This window comes from Odocoileus virginianus, chromosome 6 (assembly GCF_023699985.2).
Source record: "Odocoileus virginianus isolate 20LAN1187 ecotype Illinois chromosome 6, Ovbor_1.2, whole genome shotgun sequence".
Classification (NCBI taxonomy): Eukaryota; Metazoa; Chordata; class Mammalia; order Artiodactyla; family Cervidae; genus Odocoileus; species Odocoileus virginianus.
Genome location: NC_069679.1, coordinates 88,914,086 through 88,930,181, shown reverse-complemented (window position 1 = coordinate 88,930,181; position 16,096 = coordinate 88,914,086). Strand labels below are relative to the sequence as shown.

General features: G+C 43.9%; 1 protein-coding gene and 1 pseudogene across 2 annotated transcripts in view; both read right to left on the bottom strand.

The window, feature by feature from the left end:
* Positions 1 to 16,096, bottom strand: part of GOLM2 (golgi membrane protein 2) — an 88,275-nt gene that overhangs the window by 28,641 nt on the left and 43,538 nt on the right. For both annotated transcript variants that reach the window (XM_020900769.2, XM_020900770.2), the window contains exons 5-6: positions 15,360 to 15,504; positions 14,985 to 15,065 (exon numbers count right to left, since the gene is read on the bottom strand). In XM_020900769.2, coding sequence (XP_020756428.1) covers positions 14,985 to 15,065; positions 15,360 to 15,504 — 226 coding nt within the window. The remainder of the gene's footprint in view (positions 1 to 14,984; positions 15,066 to 15,359; positions 15,505 to 16,096) is intronic.
* LOC110141777 (DENN domain-containing protein 10 pseudogene) lies at positions 7,279 to 12,363 on the bottom strand (annotated as a pseudogene).

The window sequence follows — 16,096 nt, the reverse complement described above, 5'->3', positions numbered from 1 at the left end:
CGCGGCGGCAGCCTTACTGGCAGAGTCAGCAAGAAGCTGGCCTCGCCTTCCACTCTCGGTTTCTTATTTCAGAGGCAGAGCGACAACCTTCAAAACGCTCACACTCCTAGACTGCTGGCTGACAGGGCTTCACAGCCCAGTGCCTGCGCACAAGGAAGGGCACTCGGAAGCAGTGGCGCTCGGCTCTGGCAACAAACAGTTTTACAGCCACCACCCTGACACGGGCGTCCCAGCTGGCTCAGGGGTAAAGAATCTGCCTGCCAACGCAAAAGACGCGAGTCGGATCCCTGGGCTGGGAAGATCCCCTGGAGAAGGAAATGGCAACCCACTCCAGGATTCTTGCCTGGGGAGCCCCATGGACAGAGGAGCCTGGCGGGCTGCAGTCCGTGGGGGTCGCAAAGAGCTGGACACGGTTTAGCAACTAATACGGCAACCCTGAATACACTGAATACAGGGATGGTGCCCAGGAAGCTGGACCTATTAATAGTTCCAAAGGTGGTTCTGTTGGCGACTAAGAGAATAAAAGACAGAATAAAAAGTATGGGCTTTGGAGTTAGACCAGGGTTCAAATCATGGATCTATAATTTACTAACTGTAAGACTCAAGTGCCTAGTTTCTTAAAGCCTGAGGTTTCATCTGAAAAAAAGGAATAATGCTATTTGCCCTACATGATTTAAGTGAGAATATTTGCTAATAGATTATGACAGATGCCTGGAAAATAGTAGGTATTCAACATATACTAAGTTTTTAGAGTTGTCAAAGTTAAGCATTTATCATTAAAATGAAAAAAGAATCCAAGATTCACGTTGAAGGAAACAAAAACATTTAAATGTAAAACTACCAACCCTAACCAAATTATTGAGCCTCCTGATTACATAGTTTGCTCACACTCAGGAATCCTGATGAATGTTTACTTATAGTAATGTTTTTGGAACTTCATGAAATTCTGATCAATAATTACCCATTAAAAATAGTAATTCTGAAGCATGAACATTAAATTCAAAACAATGACGCAACATTCTTATTTTGTTCTGTGTACATGAACAGATATAGCATGCTTGTAATTGCTCAAATATTGACCAGTGAGGCCATCTCAGCCCTCTAAGAAACATACATACATGTCTACAGAGACTAATAAAATATTCTCATATGGCTCTGTAGACCTGGTCTATGAACTGAAATTCTTTCACACTGAAAAATCCATTTATATAATTTGAAAAAGTAATATGAATTTCTACTGCTACCCATGACATAATAACTAGTATTGGGCTTATCTTCTCTCACATCCTGAACAATTCTTGATAAAGACAAAACAGATACGCCTACTGTTTCCAGGCACTGGACAACCAGCAGCACAAAACCAATCCTTGAAAGAAGGGATACACATGAGGTGAGCAGTCTCAGTAAGTGGAGGAGGCAGGCTGGGTTGCTGAGGTGGCTGGAATTCGTAGGACAAAACACTACAGAAAAAGGAGCTGTGTGCGGTGAAACGGGGGACAGAAATCTGCATGGATATTCCCCTTGGGTCTCTGACCCAGGCCTGGGCTGTGACTACACAGTGTGAGGCTCTATCGGACCTAACACAGTGCCTGCTGCAGCGTTGAGAGTTGAACAAAAACTAACAGAGGTCCCAGAGTGCTTGGAGCCACCTGGATGTCTGAGCCAGCCACAGTGCAGGGCCTTCACTAGGCATCTTACACATTCAGATGAGACGCTGCTACAAGTCCTACTTTAAGAGCAGAGACCACAGCTCTGAGTGAAAGGCCACGTCCTCAAATAACAAAATCAACACTGACCTGCCCTTTTTCTCCTCTCAAATATCACTGTAATGATCTCTCTTTTTTTTTATGCTCTTTTTAATATTCTAAAAAATTTATTTTTTAAATGGGTATTTTATAAAATTACCTTATGAAAATTTGAAACCAACATTCAAAAGGTTTCCAAAAGTTATGTAATGAAGAGACACCTTTCTATCACTGCCCTCAGTCTTCCGCAGAAACAGGCCCAATGACCAGTTTCGAGCAGCACTAGCCAACAGGATTTTCTGCAGTGGTGGAGATGTCCCACACCCGCGCCGACACAAGAGTCAGGATACCCGTATGACCGAGGAAGTGAAAGTGTCATTTCACTCAGTTTAAGTAAGTAAAGTAAGTAAGTGAGGTCTCTCGGTGGTGTCCGACTCTTTGCGACCCCACAGACTGTTGCCCACCAGGCCTCTCCGTCCATGGGATTCTCCAGGCAAGAGTACTGGAGGGGGTCGCCACTTCCCGGCCCAGGGAGTGAACCCGCGCCTCCCGCATTGCAGGCAGACACTTTAACCTCTGGGCCACCAGGGAAGCCCATTACTCAGTTTACTGAATTTAAATAGCTACGTGTGATCAGCGGCCAACGTACTGGGCAATGCAGATCTAGAGAATCCTCTGAGAGCAGTAGTTTTCTAGGTTGGCTGCATAATACAATCACTTATGAAGCATTTAAACGTTCAAAGACCTAGCTGCTTCTCACATTAGAGACACAATAAACATCTCTGGAGTGGGACCCAAACATTGGTCATTATTTTTTTTAACTTATCATGATTCCAATATATACCCAAGGTAGAAGTCTTCTGTTCTAGAAAATCACTTATTTTATAAATAGAGTAGCTCTACCTAACATTAGAAAACCAAAAGGAGTTAATTTTCTGTATAAATTATTAAATTAGAAAAGAACTTCCAATTGCTTACATACCTAAAAAATCTTTGTATCTTTAAGGAGTTTTCCCCCATAGTAAATCATTAGAGGCAATTTTTACTGAGTTTGAGTAAATTTCCAAGTAAGAAGTAAGGTTTTCCTTTCTATTGATATGCATAATATGGAAAAATATTTGCATTGCATACTGTTAAGGAACTCTTAAAAATAAGTAAGGAAAATACCAATAATCCAATAGAAAAATAGGCCAAAATGATTACCAGGCAAATTACAGAAGGCAACAAAAATGGCCAATAAAAATATGAAGAGATGTTTAATGAAATTAATACCAAGGCAAATTTAAGATATTATTTCAGATTGGCAAAAAGTTTAAAGTAGAGCAACCCAAATATTAGCAAGGATGTGGATGAACAAAACTCACACATCACTAGCAGAAATGTGAACGGATATAAGAATGGTAAAGGTGAAGACACTCTATAAAGCAAGCATTTCACTTCTAGGGTCACGCCCTTGTGCCGGGCTCTGTGGCCACGGTGCTGGGAGCTGATCTTCTAGGGTCACACCCTTGCGCTGGGCTCTGTGGCCGCGGTGCCGGGAGCTGATCTTCTAGGGTCATACCCTTGTGCCGGGCTCTGTGGCCACGGTGCTGGGAGCTGATCTTCTAGGGTCACACCTTGTGCCGGGCTCTGTGGCCACGGTGCTGGGAGCTGATCTTCTAGGGTAATACCCTTGTGCCGGGCTCTGTGGCCACGGTGCCGGGAGCTGATCTTCTAGGGTCATACCCTTGTGCCGGGCTCTGTGGCCGCGGTGCCGGGAGCTGATCTTCTAGGGTCACACCCTTGCGCCGGGCTCTGTGGCCACGGTGCCGGGAGCTGATCTTCTAGGGTCACACCCTTGCGCTGGGCTCTGTGGCCACGGTGCTGGGGGCTGATCTTCTAGGGTCACACCTTGTGCCGGGCTCTGTGGCCACGGTGCTGGGAGCTGATCTTCTAGGGTCACACCTTGTGCTGGGCTCTGTGGCCGCGGTGCTGGGGGCTGATCTTCTAGGGTCACACCTTGTGCTGGGCTCTGTGGCCACGGTGCTGGGAGCTGATCTTCTAGGGTCACACCCTTGCGCTGGGCTCTGTGGCCACGGTGCTGGGAGCTGATCTTCTAGGGTCACACCTTGTGCCGGGCTCTGTGGCCGCGGTGCCGGGAGCTGATCTTCTAGGGTCATACCCTTGTGCTGGGCTCTGTGGCCACGGTGCCGGGAGCTGATCTTCTAGGGTCACACCCTTGTGCTGGGCTCTGTGGCCACGGTGCCGGGAGCTGATCTTCTAGGGTCACGCCCTTGTGCCGGGCTCTGTGGCCACGGTGCCAGGAGCTGATCTTCTAGGGTCATGCCCTTGTGCCGGGCTCTGTGGCCACGGTGCCGGGAGCTGATCTTCTAGGGTCACACCCTTGTGCCGGGCTCTGTGGCCACGGTGCCGGGAGCTGATCTTCTAGGGTCATGCCCTTGTGCCGGGCTCTGTGGCCGCGGTGCCGGGAGCTGATCTTCTAGGGTCACACCCTTGTGCTGGGCTCTGTGGCCACGGTGCCGGGAGCTGATCTTCTAGGGTCATACCCTTGTGCTGGGCTCTGTGGCCACGGTGCTGGGAGCTGATCTTCTAGGGTCACACCTTGTGCCGGGCTCTGTGGCCGCGGTGCCGGGAGCTGATCTTCTAGGGTCACACCTTGTGCCGAGCTCTGTGGCTGCGGTGCCGGGAGCTGATCTTCTAGGGTCACGCCCTTGTGCTGGGCTCTGTGGCCACAGTGCCGGGAGCTGATCTTCTAGGGTCACACCCTTGTGCTGGGCTCTGTGGCCACAGTGCCGGGAGCTGATCTTCTAGGGTCACGCCCTTGTGCCGGGCTCTGTGGCCGTGGTGCTGGGAGCTGATCTTCTAGGGTCACACCTTGTGCCGGGCTCTGTGGCCGCGGTGCCGGGGGCTGACTGCAGACTAACAGGCTGCCGGGCTGCCACTCTCAGCCCTCAGTGGCTGGGCAGGGCACGGGACAGCCAGGTGCCCAGGCCTGACCTCTAGTTGACAGCAGCCTCGCCTTTTTTTTTTTTTTTCAAAATATTTCACTTTTTTTCTGTATCATAAATTAGTTATTTCAACAGCTTTGATCATGAGCTAATACAGTAATACAAAAAAAAAAAATGAGGGTGAAAAAGACATTAGTATTCATTTTCATAAAGTGCATATTTAATTTTCAATTGTTTGCCCCAGTAAACATCATTTCACTTCAAATCCTCCGCTGCCCCCACCCAAGAAGGGGCTGTTTTAAAATTTTTTCCTTAACAAATGTCTACTACCCAGGATAAATGAAAGATCCAATAAAGACAAGTTTTTCTGCAAGCATTTTTCTGGTTAAGATTTCTGAGGACAAGAGCACCGAGTGAAAACAGTAACCTGTCGTAATCGATACAAGCACATGTGACAAGGACGCAGTAATCAATACGAGCACATGTGACAAGGACGCAGTAATCAATACGAGCACATGTGACAAGGACGCAGTAATCAATACGAGCACATGTGACAAGGACACAGTAATCAATACGAGCACATGTGACAAGGACGCAGTTTAGACCCCAATATGAGCACATGTGACAAGGACTCAGTAATCAATACGAGCACATGTGACAAGGACGTAATTTAGACCCCAATACGAGCACATGTGACAAGGATGCAGTTTAGATCCCAATACGAGCACATGTGACAACGACGCAGTAATCAATACGAGCACATGTGACAAGGACTCAGTAATCAATACGAGCACATGTGACAAGGACGCAGTAATCAATACGAGCACATGTGACAAGGACGCAGTTTAGACCCCACTATGAACACATGTGACAAGGACGCAGTAATCAATACGAGCACATGTGACAAGGACGCAGTTTAGACCCCACTATGAACACATGTGACAAGGACGCAGTAATCAATACGAGCACATGTGACAAGGACGCAGTAATCAATACGAGCACATGTGACAAGGACTCAGTAATCAATACGAGCACATGTGACAAGGACGCAGTAATCAATACGAGCACATGTGACAAGGACGCAGTTTAGACCCCACTATGAACACATGTGACAAGGACGCAGTAATCAATACGAGCACATGTGACAAGGACGCAGTTTAGACCCCACTATGAACACATGTGACAAGGACGCAGTAATCAATACGAGCACATGTGACAAGGACGCAGTTTAGACCCCACTATGAACACATGTGACAAGGACGCAGTAATCAATACGAGCACATGTGACAAGGACGCAGTAATCAATAGGAGCACATGTGACAAGGACGTAATTTAGACCCCAATACGAGCACATGTGACAAGGACGCAGTAATCAATACGAGCACATGTGACAAGGATGCAGTTTAGACCCCAATACGAGCACATGTGACAAGGACACAGTTTAGACCCCAATACGAGCACATGTGACAAGGACGCAGTTTAGACCCCACTATGAACACATGTGACAAGGACGCAGTAATCAATACAAGCACCTGTGACAAGGACGCAGTTTAGACCCCACTATGAGCACATGTGACAAGGACGCAGTAATCAATACGAGCACATGTGACAAGGACGCAGTAATCAATACGAGCACATGTGACAAGGACGCAGTTTAGACCCCACTATGAACACATGTGACAAGGACACAGTAATCAATATGAGCACATGTGACAAGGACGCAGTTTAGACCCCACTATGAGCACATGTGACAAGGACGCAGTAATCAATACGAGCACATGTGACAAGGACGCAGTTTAGACCCCACTATGAGCACATGTGACAAGGACGCAGTAATCAATACGAGCACATGTGACAAGGATGCAGTAATCAATAGGAGCACATGTGACAAGGACATAATTTAGACCCCAATACGAGCACATGTGACAAGGACGCAGTAATCAATACGAGCACATGTGACAAGGACGCAGTAATTAATACGAGCACATGTGACAAGGACATAATGTAGACCCCATGCTCATTTTGCAATCCTTAGGTCTCCAATTGTGAAAAGGTGCCCAACTAAACAAGAATGGATACCTTCATATGTGGCCAAATTATTTTTACTGACGTTGTTTGAAGACATTCTCTTGTTTTGGCCTTTACAAGAAGTTAATTTTCACAGTCCCTCACCAATTATATAAGGTTGCTGTTTCAGTCAGACATTTATATTCAAAATGGGCTTCTTTTCTTATGCTACTACATAAGGACTAGCCTCTTTTTTCAAAAGAATATTGCTAGCAACTAGGTTAATTAAAGAGTACTCATGGCTTAAATTTGCCAAATGCTTACCTCTGCGACAGTATAAACATGGATTATTAAAGTTGTCTACTCAAGTATAAAATCTAGGCAAAACCCTTGTAATACAGGCAAAATATTCAAAGGCTAAGAAGAAAAAAATTCTTTTACAAAAAAGTGCAACTGCAGGGTCTTTTGAATGATTTTCTAGACGGTTCTGCAGAGAACTTAGTAGTTTGTTTCAGAAAGTAGAGTTCCTCATGAGGAATGAAAGTTCTTCCTAGAAGAATTCAAAGCAAAATTTCAGGCAGCTTTCTGAAAATAAACCATTAGTTTGTGGTTACACAATGAGATAAACTGGAACTTATAATAATGAAGGCCTTCAGATTTGCTGCAATTTGAAGGAGAACTTGACAGAGCTGCTCTGCTCTTACCCAGGGATGTCGGGCTTTTATAAAGTTACATAGATGAGGTGGTTACAGCACTTTGTAAACATTGAGAGTAGGCATGAAATTAATCAGATAGGAGGAAATCAGAAGTGTTTTCCTGTGTGTTTCAGTGCTTTTTCAGGTCAAATTACAATGCTTTCAAATAAAACATTAAAAATATAACATTTTCTTGGTTATTTCCAGTGTTTTACATAGTTAATGGATAATCCTGATGCTAGGGCTTTAGATCAGTCATCAGTGATACATTCTGCCCACCGTCAGATTTTCAGCATTTGCTCCGCGGCGGCTAGATGGTAGAAGAAGTTTTCTGTGGCTGGCGGAAACCGTCTTTGCTTTAGAGCCTCATAATTGAGCACTCGCTTTTCTCCATCATCCGAAACTGCTGAGAATGGAGCCAGGTTGGTGAAGATTTCTTTTGTTTTTAGGGAGATATCCTGTATAACTTGGCTATCTGACTTCTCCGGATCTTCTGCCGACTGGACAATTAACTGATCAATTTCTTTATGCAGTTTGCCCATTGTCATGGCCTCTTTTGCGAGGGGGCAATGGTGATCTCACTGTCTGCCAGATTCACAAACACATCGTACAGGTCTGATCTATTGCTCACCTCCAAGTCCACAAATCCAGCGATGTAACCTGGGCACATCTGTAGGGCTTCCAGTTCATCACATCCAGGTGCACGTAGGAGTGAAGTATTGTCCAGTCCTGTCGATGCCATACCAGGGCAGGCAGAGTCCTGGTAAACTGGACAGCTTCTATTTTGGGGTGATAGACGACAATTCTTTTCTTTAGCATCAGTGCTGTGTGTAAGATAACAGTTTCCATTCCAAACTGAGATACAATGTCTTTGATGGAAACTGCAAGGTATGATCAAAGTCCTTGCTAAGGAAAGAGCCATTTTCTTCACTCTGGCATATCCCCTTCGTGAGAACTGTGATGTAGCTCTCCATCAGCTTAACTGGGCTCCCGTGCTTCAGGTACATTCTACACAATATCCTAGTGAAGGCGGCATATTTCTCTGGATTAAAATCTTTGGTGGTCAGAACAATAGAAAAATGAGTCACCTTTTTCAAAATGGAAGAATCTGGAACTTCAACTGTTGTGATATAAAACCATGCTCTTCTGTACTGACCAAAGACAAAGGGATGGAGCAGTTTTCATCTGTAAGGCAGCATTTTCTCAGCAGCAGATTCCTTAAAGTAGCTGTGGTGGAAGGGTAACACCATACCCACAGAACTTCTCCATTTGTGTCCTTTTCTACGGTGGAAAGATGGTCACGATCAGCCCGACTCCGAGCATCAGCTGCGTGTCCACAGCCTCTGTAGCAGCCATTTTCCGTCGCAGCCGCCCCTCACCTTTTTATATCAGTGTACTAATCAAACACTAGAAGTATCCAGAGACTCTCATGTGCACAAGAAAACATGTATCTAGGAATGTCCACTGTACTACCTATTTCAAATAACAAAAAACTGGAAGTGGCCTGTTTATTACATATGAATAGATAAGTGATGGTATTTTATATAGTAAAAGATTTATTATAACTGTTAAAAAGTCATAGGTATAATACAGGCAAGTCTCAAAAGCAAAATACTGAGGGGGAAAAAACAAGCTGCAGAATAATACACAATAAGACATCACTTACTTATTTACTTATCTCTTGGCTGCACCACATGGCACGTGGGATCTTAGTCCCAGACTGGAGGTCGAGTCCACGCCCCGTGCACGGGGAGCATGGAGCTCTAACCACGGGACCACCAGGGAAGTCCCAAGACATCACTTACTTATTTACTGAACTCTTGGCTGCACCACATGGCGTGTGGGATCTTAGTTCCGGACTGGAGGTCGAGTCCACGCCCCGTGCACGGGGAGCATGGGGCTCTAACCACGGGGCCACCAGGGAAGTCCCAAGACATCACTTACTTATTTACTTATCTCTTGGCTGCACCACATGGCACGTGGGATCTTAGTTCCCGACTGGAGGTCGAGTCCACACCCCGTGCACGGGGAGCATGGGGCTCTAACCACGGCACCACCAGGTAAGTCCCAAGACACCATTTCCTTAAAGTTTAAGGAGCTAACAAAACAACACTTTGTAGCTTTATAGATGTTTACAAATGCATTAAAGTCTAAAAAGAAAAAATGTATGGAAATTGATAGACACCAATCTCAGCATAGTGTATCTTCTATATATAGTGTGTGTCTGGAGAATAGATATCTGGGAAACAGACATCATAGTGTATCTGGGGAAAAGAGACAGGACTGGGACCTGAACGGGACACACAGAGGCTTCAATTTATCGGTTGTCTTTTTTCTTTAACAATAATATCAATAACAGAAATATCTGAAACAAATGTGGCAAGATGTTACATTATTTTTGTGTTTTTTAATTTTTAGAGAGCAGTGGATACTTGACTATTCACTATATTATTCTCTATGTTTTTCTATATGTTTGGAATGTTTCTAAATCTAAACTGCAAGACTCCTGTAAAATCTTGTCCAAACCAACATTAAAAACAAACCAAACCCATTAAGATTTGGCTCTCTGTCTCTGGAAGCTGAGAAGCCGAAGCATCAAGAATCACGTTGACCACAGACACGTGCTATAGCCGCCTCGGCCATCTCAGAGTGACGGCTCAGCAGCGCTCTGCTACCGTTTCTAGCACAGTCCTGGCGATCGTAAACAAAATCGCCATTAACAAAGAGTCGGTGTTTAATTTACAAGGATATGTTCTTTTCTCTACTTCCTCTGTGGGATTATTGCTCTGTAGGCATTAGGGACTCCACATACACACCAGAACTTGTGCTGGTATAAAGAATTATTACATAGATTACTTCAGGGAAGAAAGACAATACTCAATAAAAAGAGTGACTAGGAGATAAAAATATGTTTCTAATGATATAAACTAATCATGGCAATAACAATGCAGCTAGGATTGGTAATATATGCAGCCCAGGCCGTACACCAGGCACCACTCTTGGTGGTGGTGGTTTAGTTGCTAAGCCGTGTCTGACTCTCTGCAACCCCATGGACCGTAGCCCACAGGGCTGCTCTGTCTATGGGACTTCCCAGGCAAAAATACTGGAGTGGATTGTCATTTCCTTATCCAGGGGATCTTCCCAATCAAGGGATCGAACCTGTGTTTCCTGCTTGGCAGGGGGATTCTTTACCACCAAGCCTCTTGGTGCTTTACATTTAAACCTCGCATCCACCCTATGAGGTTGAAACTGTTACAATCCTATTTCATTGATAAGGATAAGGGCAACTAAATGGTCACATGCCTGTGAAAAGACAGAGCCAAGGGCTTGAATCCAGCAGTTTGACTCTAGAGACCACCGCCCCACTGCTGAGGGTATTCTGGAAAGTCAACCGCACACATGTATTGGGACCGTGGGTGTGCCAGGCATGCGCGTGCTGCGAGCTCAAGGTGCAAAGACACAGCACGGCTTCCCTTTGTGTTTGCTCTGACAGACTGCACAGCTCGGAGTTTCTTTTCACCAGTGACTGTATCAAAATAGTCTTTATACTCAAAATACTTCTCTAAATAATTAAGAGTAACTGTTACAAACAATGATTTTCAAAGCAAAGCACCAACAGTCCAGAGGTTCAAAATTAATCCAGAAGACTTCTGGTTCCTGGGTCTGCATATAAGGAGCTTAGAAATTGCCACTCTATCCTAACAACAAGGAAACAGCTAAAACAGGCTGAAAAATCAACAGCTCTTCTGGGTCCATAAGAAAGAGAAAGACACAGGGCAAACTGCTACCATCATATTAGAGAAACAGGCAAATACAGGGAGTCTTGGCTTACAGGAGAGACTAATGAGCAGAAACTGCCACAGAAGCCAGAGCCACGTAGGGAAACCTGAGCTGTGCCTGGTTAATTGTCAGAGGCTCAGTATGGACAGCTCAGAGTTAAAACTCTAGGGGGCCCAGTCACAGAGGGGCTCCCACAAAGCTAGGGAATTTACCTCCAGGAGCTCAAGTAGATTCCCAGGTAAATACTGGAGAAAACCCCCTGAGGGCTGTGGAAGGGCAAAAGGAAACAAAGCGCACTGCTCCTAATAAGTCTGCCCTTTGCAGAAACTAGTTAAACAGCGCCTAACTTGCTATGGCATTATCTGAGTCTAAGTGACCTACGGAAGGAAAATACCCAACTCTAGCTCACTTGAGCCACCGTGTCCCATCTAAGAGGGGAAGGAAAAAACTGAGAAACACTTGTGAAGTTCAGAATCCAGAGGCACAGGCTCACTGAAAGACTGAGAGCCAGTCGCAGAACTAAAGAGTGTGTCCCCTCGCCACACCTCACTGCCGCCTTACGGCAGGGCTGCTTCCCTGGTGTGTGTATCCTGGTGTATGTATCGTGCTGAAAGTGAAAGTGAAGTCGCTCAGTCACGTCCAACTCTTTGCGACCCAGCGGACTGTAGCCTACTACGCTCCTCCGTCCATGGGATTCTCCAGGCAAGAACACTGGAGTGGGCTGCCATTTCCTTCTCCAAGGGATCTTCCTGACCCAGGGATCGAATACAGGTCTCCGGCATTGCAGGCAGACGCTTTACCCTCTGAGCCACCAGGGAAGCCCCGTATCATGCGAGGCGCACTGAAAGGCATGAAATGCAATCTGAAAAGGGAGTGAGCTTCCGAACAGACACGGCAGGAGTGCTGGAATTGTCACACCAGGAGTTTAAAAGAACTGTAACTAAGATGCTAAGAACTCGACTGGATAAAGCACAGCATGCAAGAATAGAAGGGCAATGAAAGTACAGAAACAGAAATCCTAGAAAGAATAAAAAAGAAATACTAGCGATCAAAAATACTGTAACAGAGATGAAGAATGCCTTTGATGGGATTAGTAGTAGACTAGACAAAACTGAGGAAAGAAGCTCTGAGTTAAAGGATTTATCGATAGCATCCTCCAAAACAGAAAAGCAAAGAGGACAGAGACTGGAAGAACCAAATACCTAAGACAACTATAAAAAGTGTAACATGTGTAATGAGAATACCAGATGGAGAAGTGAGAAAAGAACAGAAGAAATATTTGACATATAATGACAGACAATTTCTGCCAAATTAATGTCAAACACCAAACTACAGATCCAGGAAGCTCAGAGAACACAGAGCAAGATAAACACCCAAACAAGCAAACAAAAAGACTACTTCACAGCATATCATTTTCAGATTACAGAAAATCAAAAGTAAAGAAAAATTAATCCACTGGTGCACTGTTGGTGGGAATGTGAATTGGTGCAGCCACTGTGGAAAACAGTATGGCGGTTTCTCAAACACTAAAAACAGACCTACCATATGACCCAGTAGTTCTCTGCAGGGTAAATATCCAAACAGCAAAAACACTAATTTGAAAAGATACATGCACCCTAATGTACACAGCAGCATTATTTACAAGTGCCAAGATATGGATGCAACCTGAATGTCCAAAACCAGATGAACAGATACAGAAGATGTGGTGTGTGTGCACACACCCACCCACACACACAGACATGCACACACCCACACATGTGCACACACAGAGACACGCGCACACACACATACGCACACACACAGACACGCACGCAGACACCCACATACGCACACACACGCACACACCCGCACACACAGACGTGCGCACCCACACCCACATACCCACGTGCACACACATGCTCACACAGACGCACACACACCCCCGCACATATGCACACACACGTGCGTGCACACACACACCCCACACCCACACACAAATGTGCACATACACGCATGCACACACACACACACACAGGAATACTACTCAGCCGTGAAAAGGAAGGAACCTTTGTCATTTGCAGCAACATGTAATGAAGTAAGTCAGACAGAGACAGATAAATACTGGATGATATACTTACATGTGGAATATAAAAATTACAACAAACTAGTGACTAAAACAAAAAAGCCACAGAGAAGCAGACTCAGAAACAGAGAACACACTGGTGGTCACCAGTGGGAAGAGGGAAGAAAGGGGGGCCATATGAGGGTAGGTGGAAAAAGACAGCTATTTTATGGGATTATATAAAATCATGTGTGTGAGACTTTTGAAAATTATAAAGCACTATAGAATTTAAAGAACCTTTCATTTAATTTTTAAAAAGTAAGCACAATATAAAGAGATTCATCAACCTAAAACTCAGTGAGTCGAGGACTAGGGTAAGTACTGAAAAAATTCAGAAGAATACATGGTCCTTGCCCTCAATATTTCCTTAACATCTAAGCCAGTGGTTCTAAAACATTAGCAAAGACCAAAGTCACCTGGTGAGCTTGTTAAAACACAGACTGTTTGGCTACATTCCAAGAATTTCTTATGCTGTCTGTCTGGAATGGGACCTAAGAATTTGTGTTTCTATTAAATAACAAGTTCCTGGGTAAGGCTGACACTGCTGAACCACACTTTTAAGAATCACTGGATAACTTCATGGCCTTACAAAAAAACTATGCTCATCCTTACTCCTTATTTATAAACTCATGTTCTTGCTCTTGCCCTGACCTTTTCTTTGAGGGAATACACTGTGAACTGGCAACTCAAAAGAAAATAGATATGAAAGACTTTGAGAAGATAGCAAAACTATGCAAAGGAAAGGACTAATTGTTTTTGCCTTAAGAGTCAAACACGTTTGAACTTTTTCTTGATGACGCAGAGTTATTGCTCAAGACAGTTATGCTATGTTTGAGCCACTTATGTTTACTAAAAGTATGTGTGGTTTATTTCTTTCAGGCTAAATGTTCCTAGGTTGCAGTGTTGTTAATATTCATTCATTCATTTGGACCTCAGACACTCAGCAATTTCAGCCACAAACAATGACCTATAACCATAGAAATATTCACGGAGATTGAAAAGGAATGAAAACAGTGAAGAAGAACCAAAGATAGGCTGTTACTTCCTATTTTCACCATAATAAACTGGAGTCAGCATGGAAGGGTATCTATGATAGCTAAGAAACATAGAAATGGTAAGAAAAACAGAGAGACATGAAAAAAATTGATGCGATTAGGACAGCAGCAGTGATACAGACCAAATGGAAAGAAAGCAGCAGACATATTAATGAAGAGACATACACTGAACAGAAGTGGCCATAAAAGAAGGAAAAAAAAAAAAGTGAATAGGCTGTTTAAATTACAGGGTGATTAACTGACATGCCAAGTCCTAAAAACCTATATACGGGTATTACTCTGCCGTATTAAACAACACCGCAACCTAGGAACATTTAGCCTGAAGGAAATAAACCACACATACTTTTAGTAAACATGAGTAGCTTGAACACACAGCATAACTGTCATGAGCAATAACTCTGAGTCATCAGGAAAAAGTTCAAATGTGTTTGACTCTTCAGGCAAAAACAAGTATTTTACACACTTTAGCAAAATTTTCCATAAAAGTTATATCCAAAACAATTATATTCTGGGAATTAATGGGGTAGTTAGTTAACTGGAAATATTGGTCCCCAAGATATATACGACTTTTCTCAGGTATTACTCAAAAAAACAACAGAGTCTCATGAAAATACAACGACTGCTTCAGTTAAAATCTAGTAACTTTTACTTACCAACAGGAACATCTTCAGCTTTTGCAAGGTCATTCTCTTCTATTCCAGGCATGCCTGCATCACCACCTCCTTTGATTTGTTCTGCTCAAGTAACAAAAATATAATTCTGTAATTTTCCTTACATACATTGAAGGAATGTAACAATCAGTTTGTAAAGCAATGGGCTCCATGGAATGAATATCTATAAATCCTGCTTTCGACATAGCTGTAACTCTATAGACTTATTATTTTTTCTTCTCTGTTAAAGGATCTAAATTTGAAACAGATACCTAAACATAATGGAAGTAAAATCAAACAATATTCTTTATGACTGAAAATGTTCACTTCAAAGTGAGAAGAAGTCAATGCCCTCTTAACACAAAATAATAGTAATACCTTTCCTGTGTGGAATATGATGGCTTGAGGGCGCTTCATTCTTGCCTGCACCGTTCTCAGCAACTTCTGGAATGTTTTTAGGCGCTGCATGATTGTCTGTATCCAATTCATTTCCACCTTTTGATTCAGACTTGTGGGCCTCTTGCTGTGAGATTAAGATTTGCTAACAGTAAGTATTTTTCAGCTCAAAATGCTAAACTATTGACACAACTAAAGTTGTGTCAACTAAATATTCTGAAACAGTTCATTTTTTTTTAAATACATACCATGGGCCCAAATTCCAAATACTTAATATTCTGAAACAGTTCATTTTACTAACTAAATGTTAATATTTAGTTAATATTAACTAAATATTCTGAAACATTTCTTTTTTTTTGTTACTAAATATTCTGAAACAGTTCATTTTTTTTGAAGTCCATACCATGGGTCCAAACTCCAAACACTTAGAGACTGGAGAAGGCAATGGTAACCCACTCCAGTGCTCTTGCCTGGGAGATCCCATGGATGGAGGAGCCCAGTGGGCTGCAGTCCATGGGGTCGCTAGGAGTCGGACACGACTGAGCGACTTCACTTTCACTTTTCACTTTCATGCACTGGAGAAGGAAATGGCAACCCACTCCGGTATTCTTACCTGGAGAATCCCAGGGATGGGAGCCTGGAAGGCTGCCATCTATGGGGTCACACAGAGTTGGACACGACTGACGTGACTTAGCAGCAGCAGCAGAGATGTGGGGTAT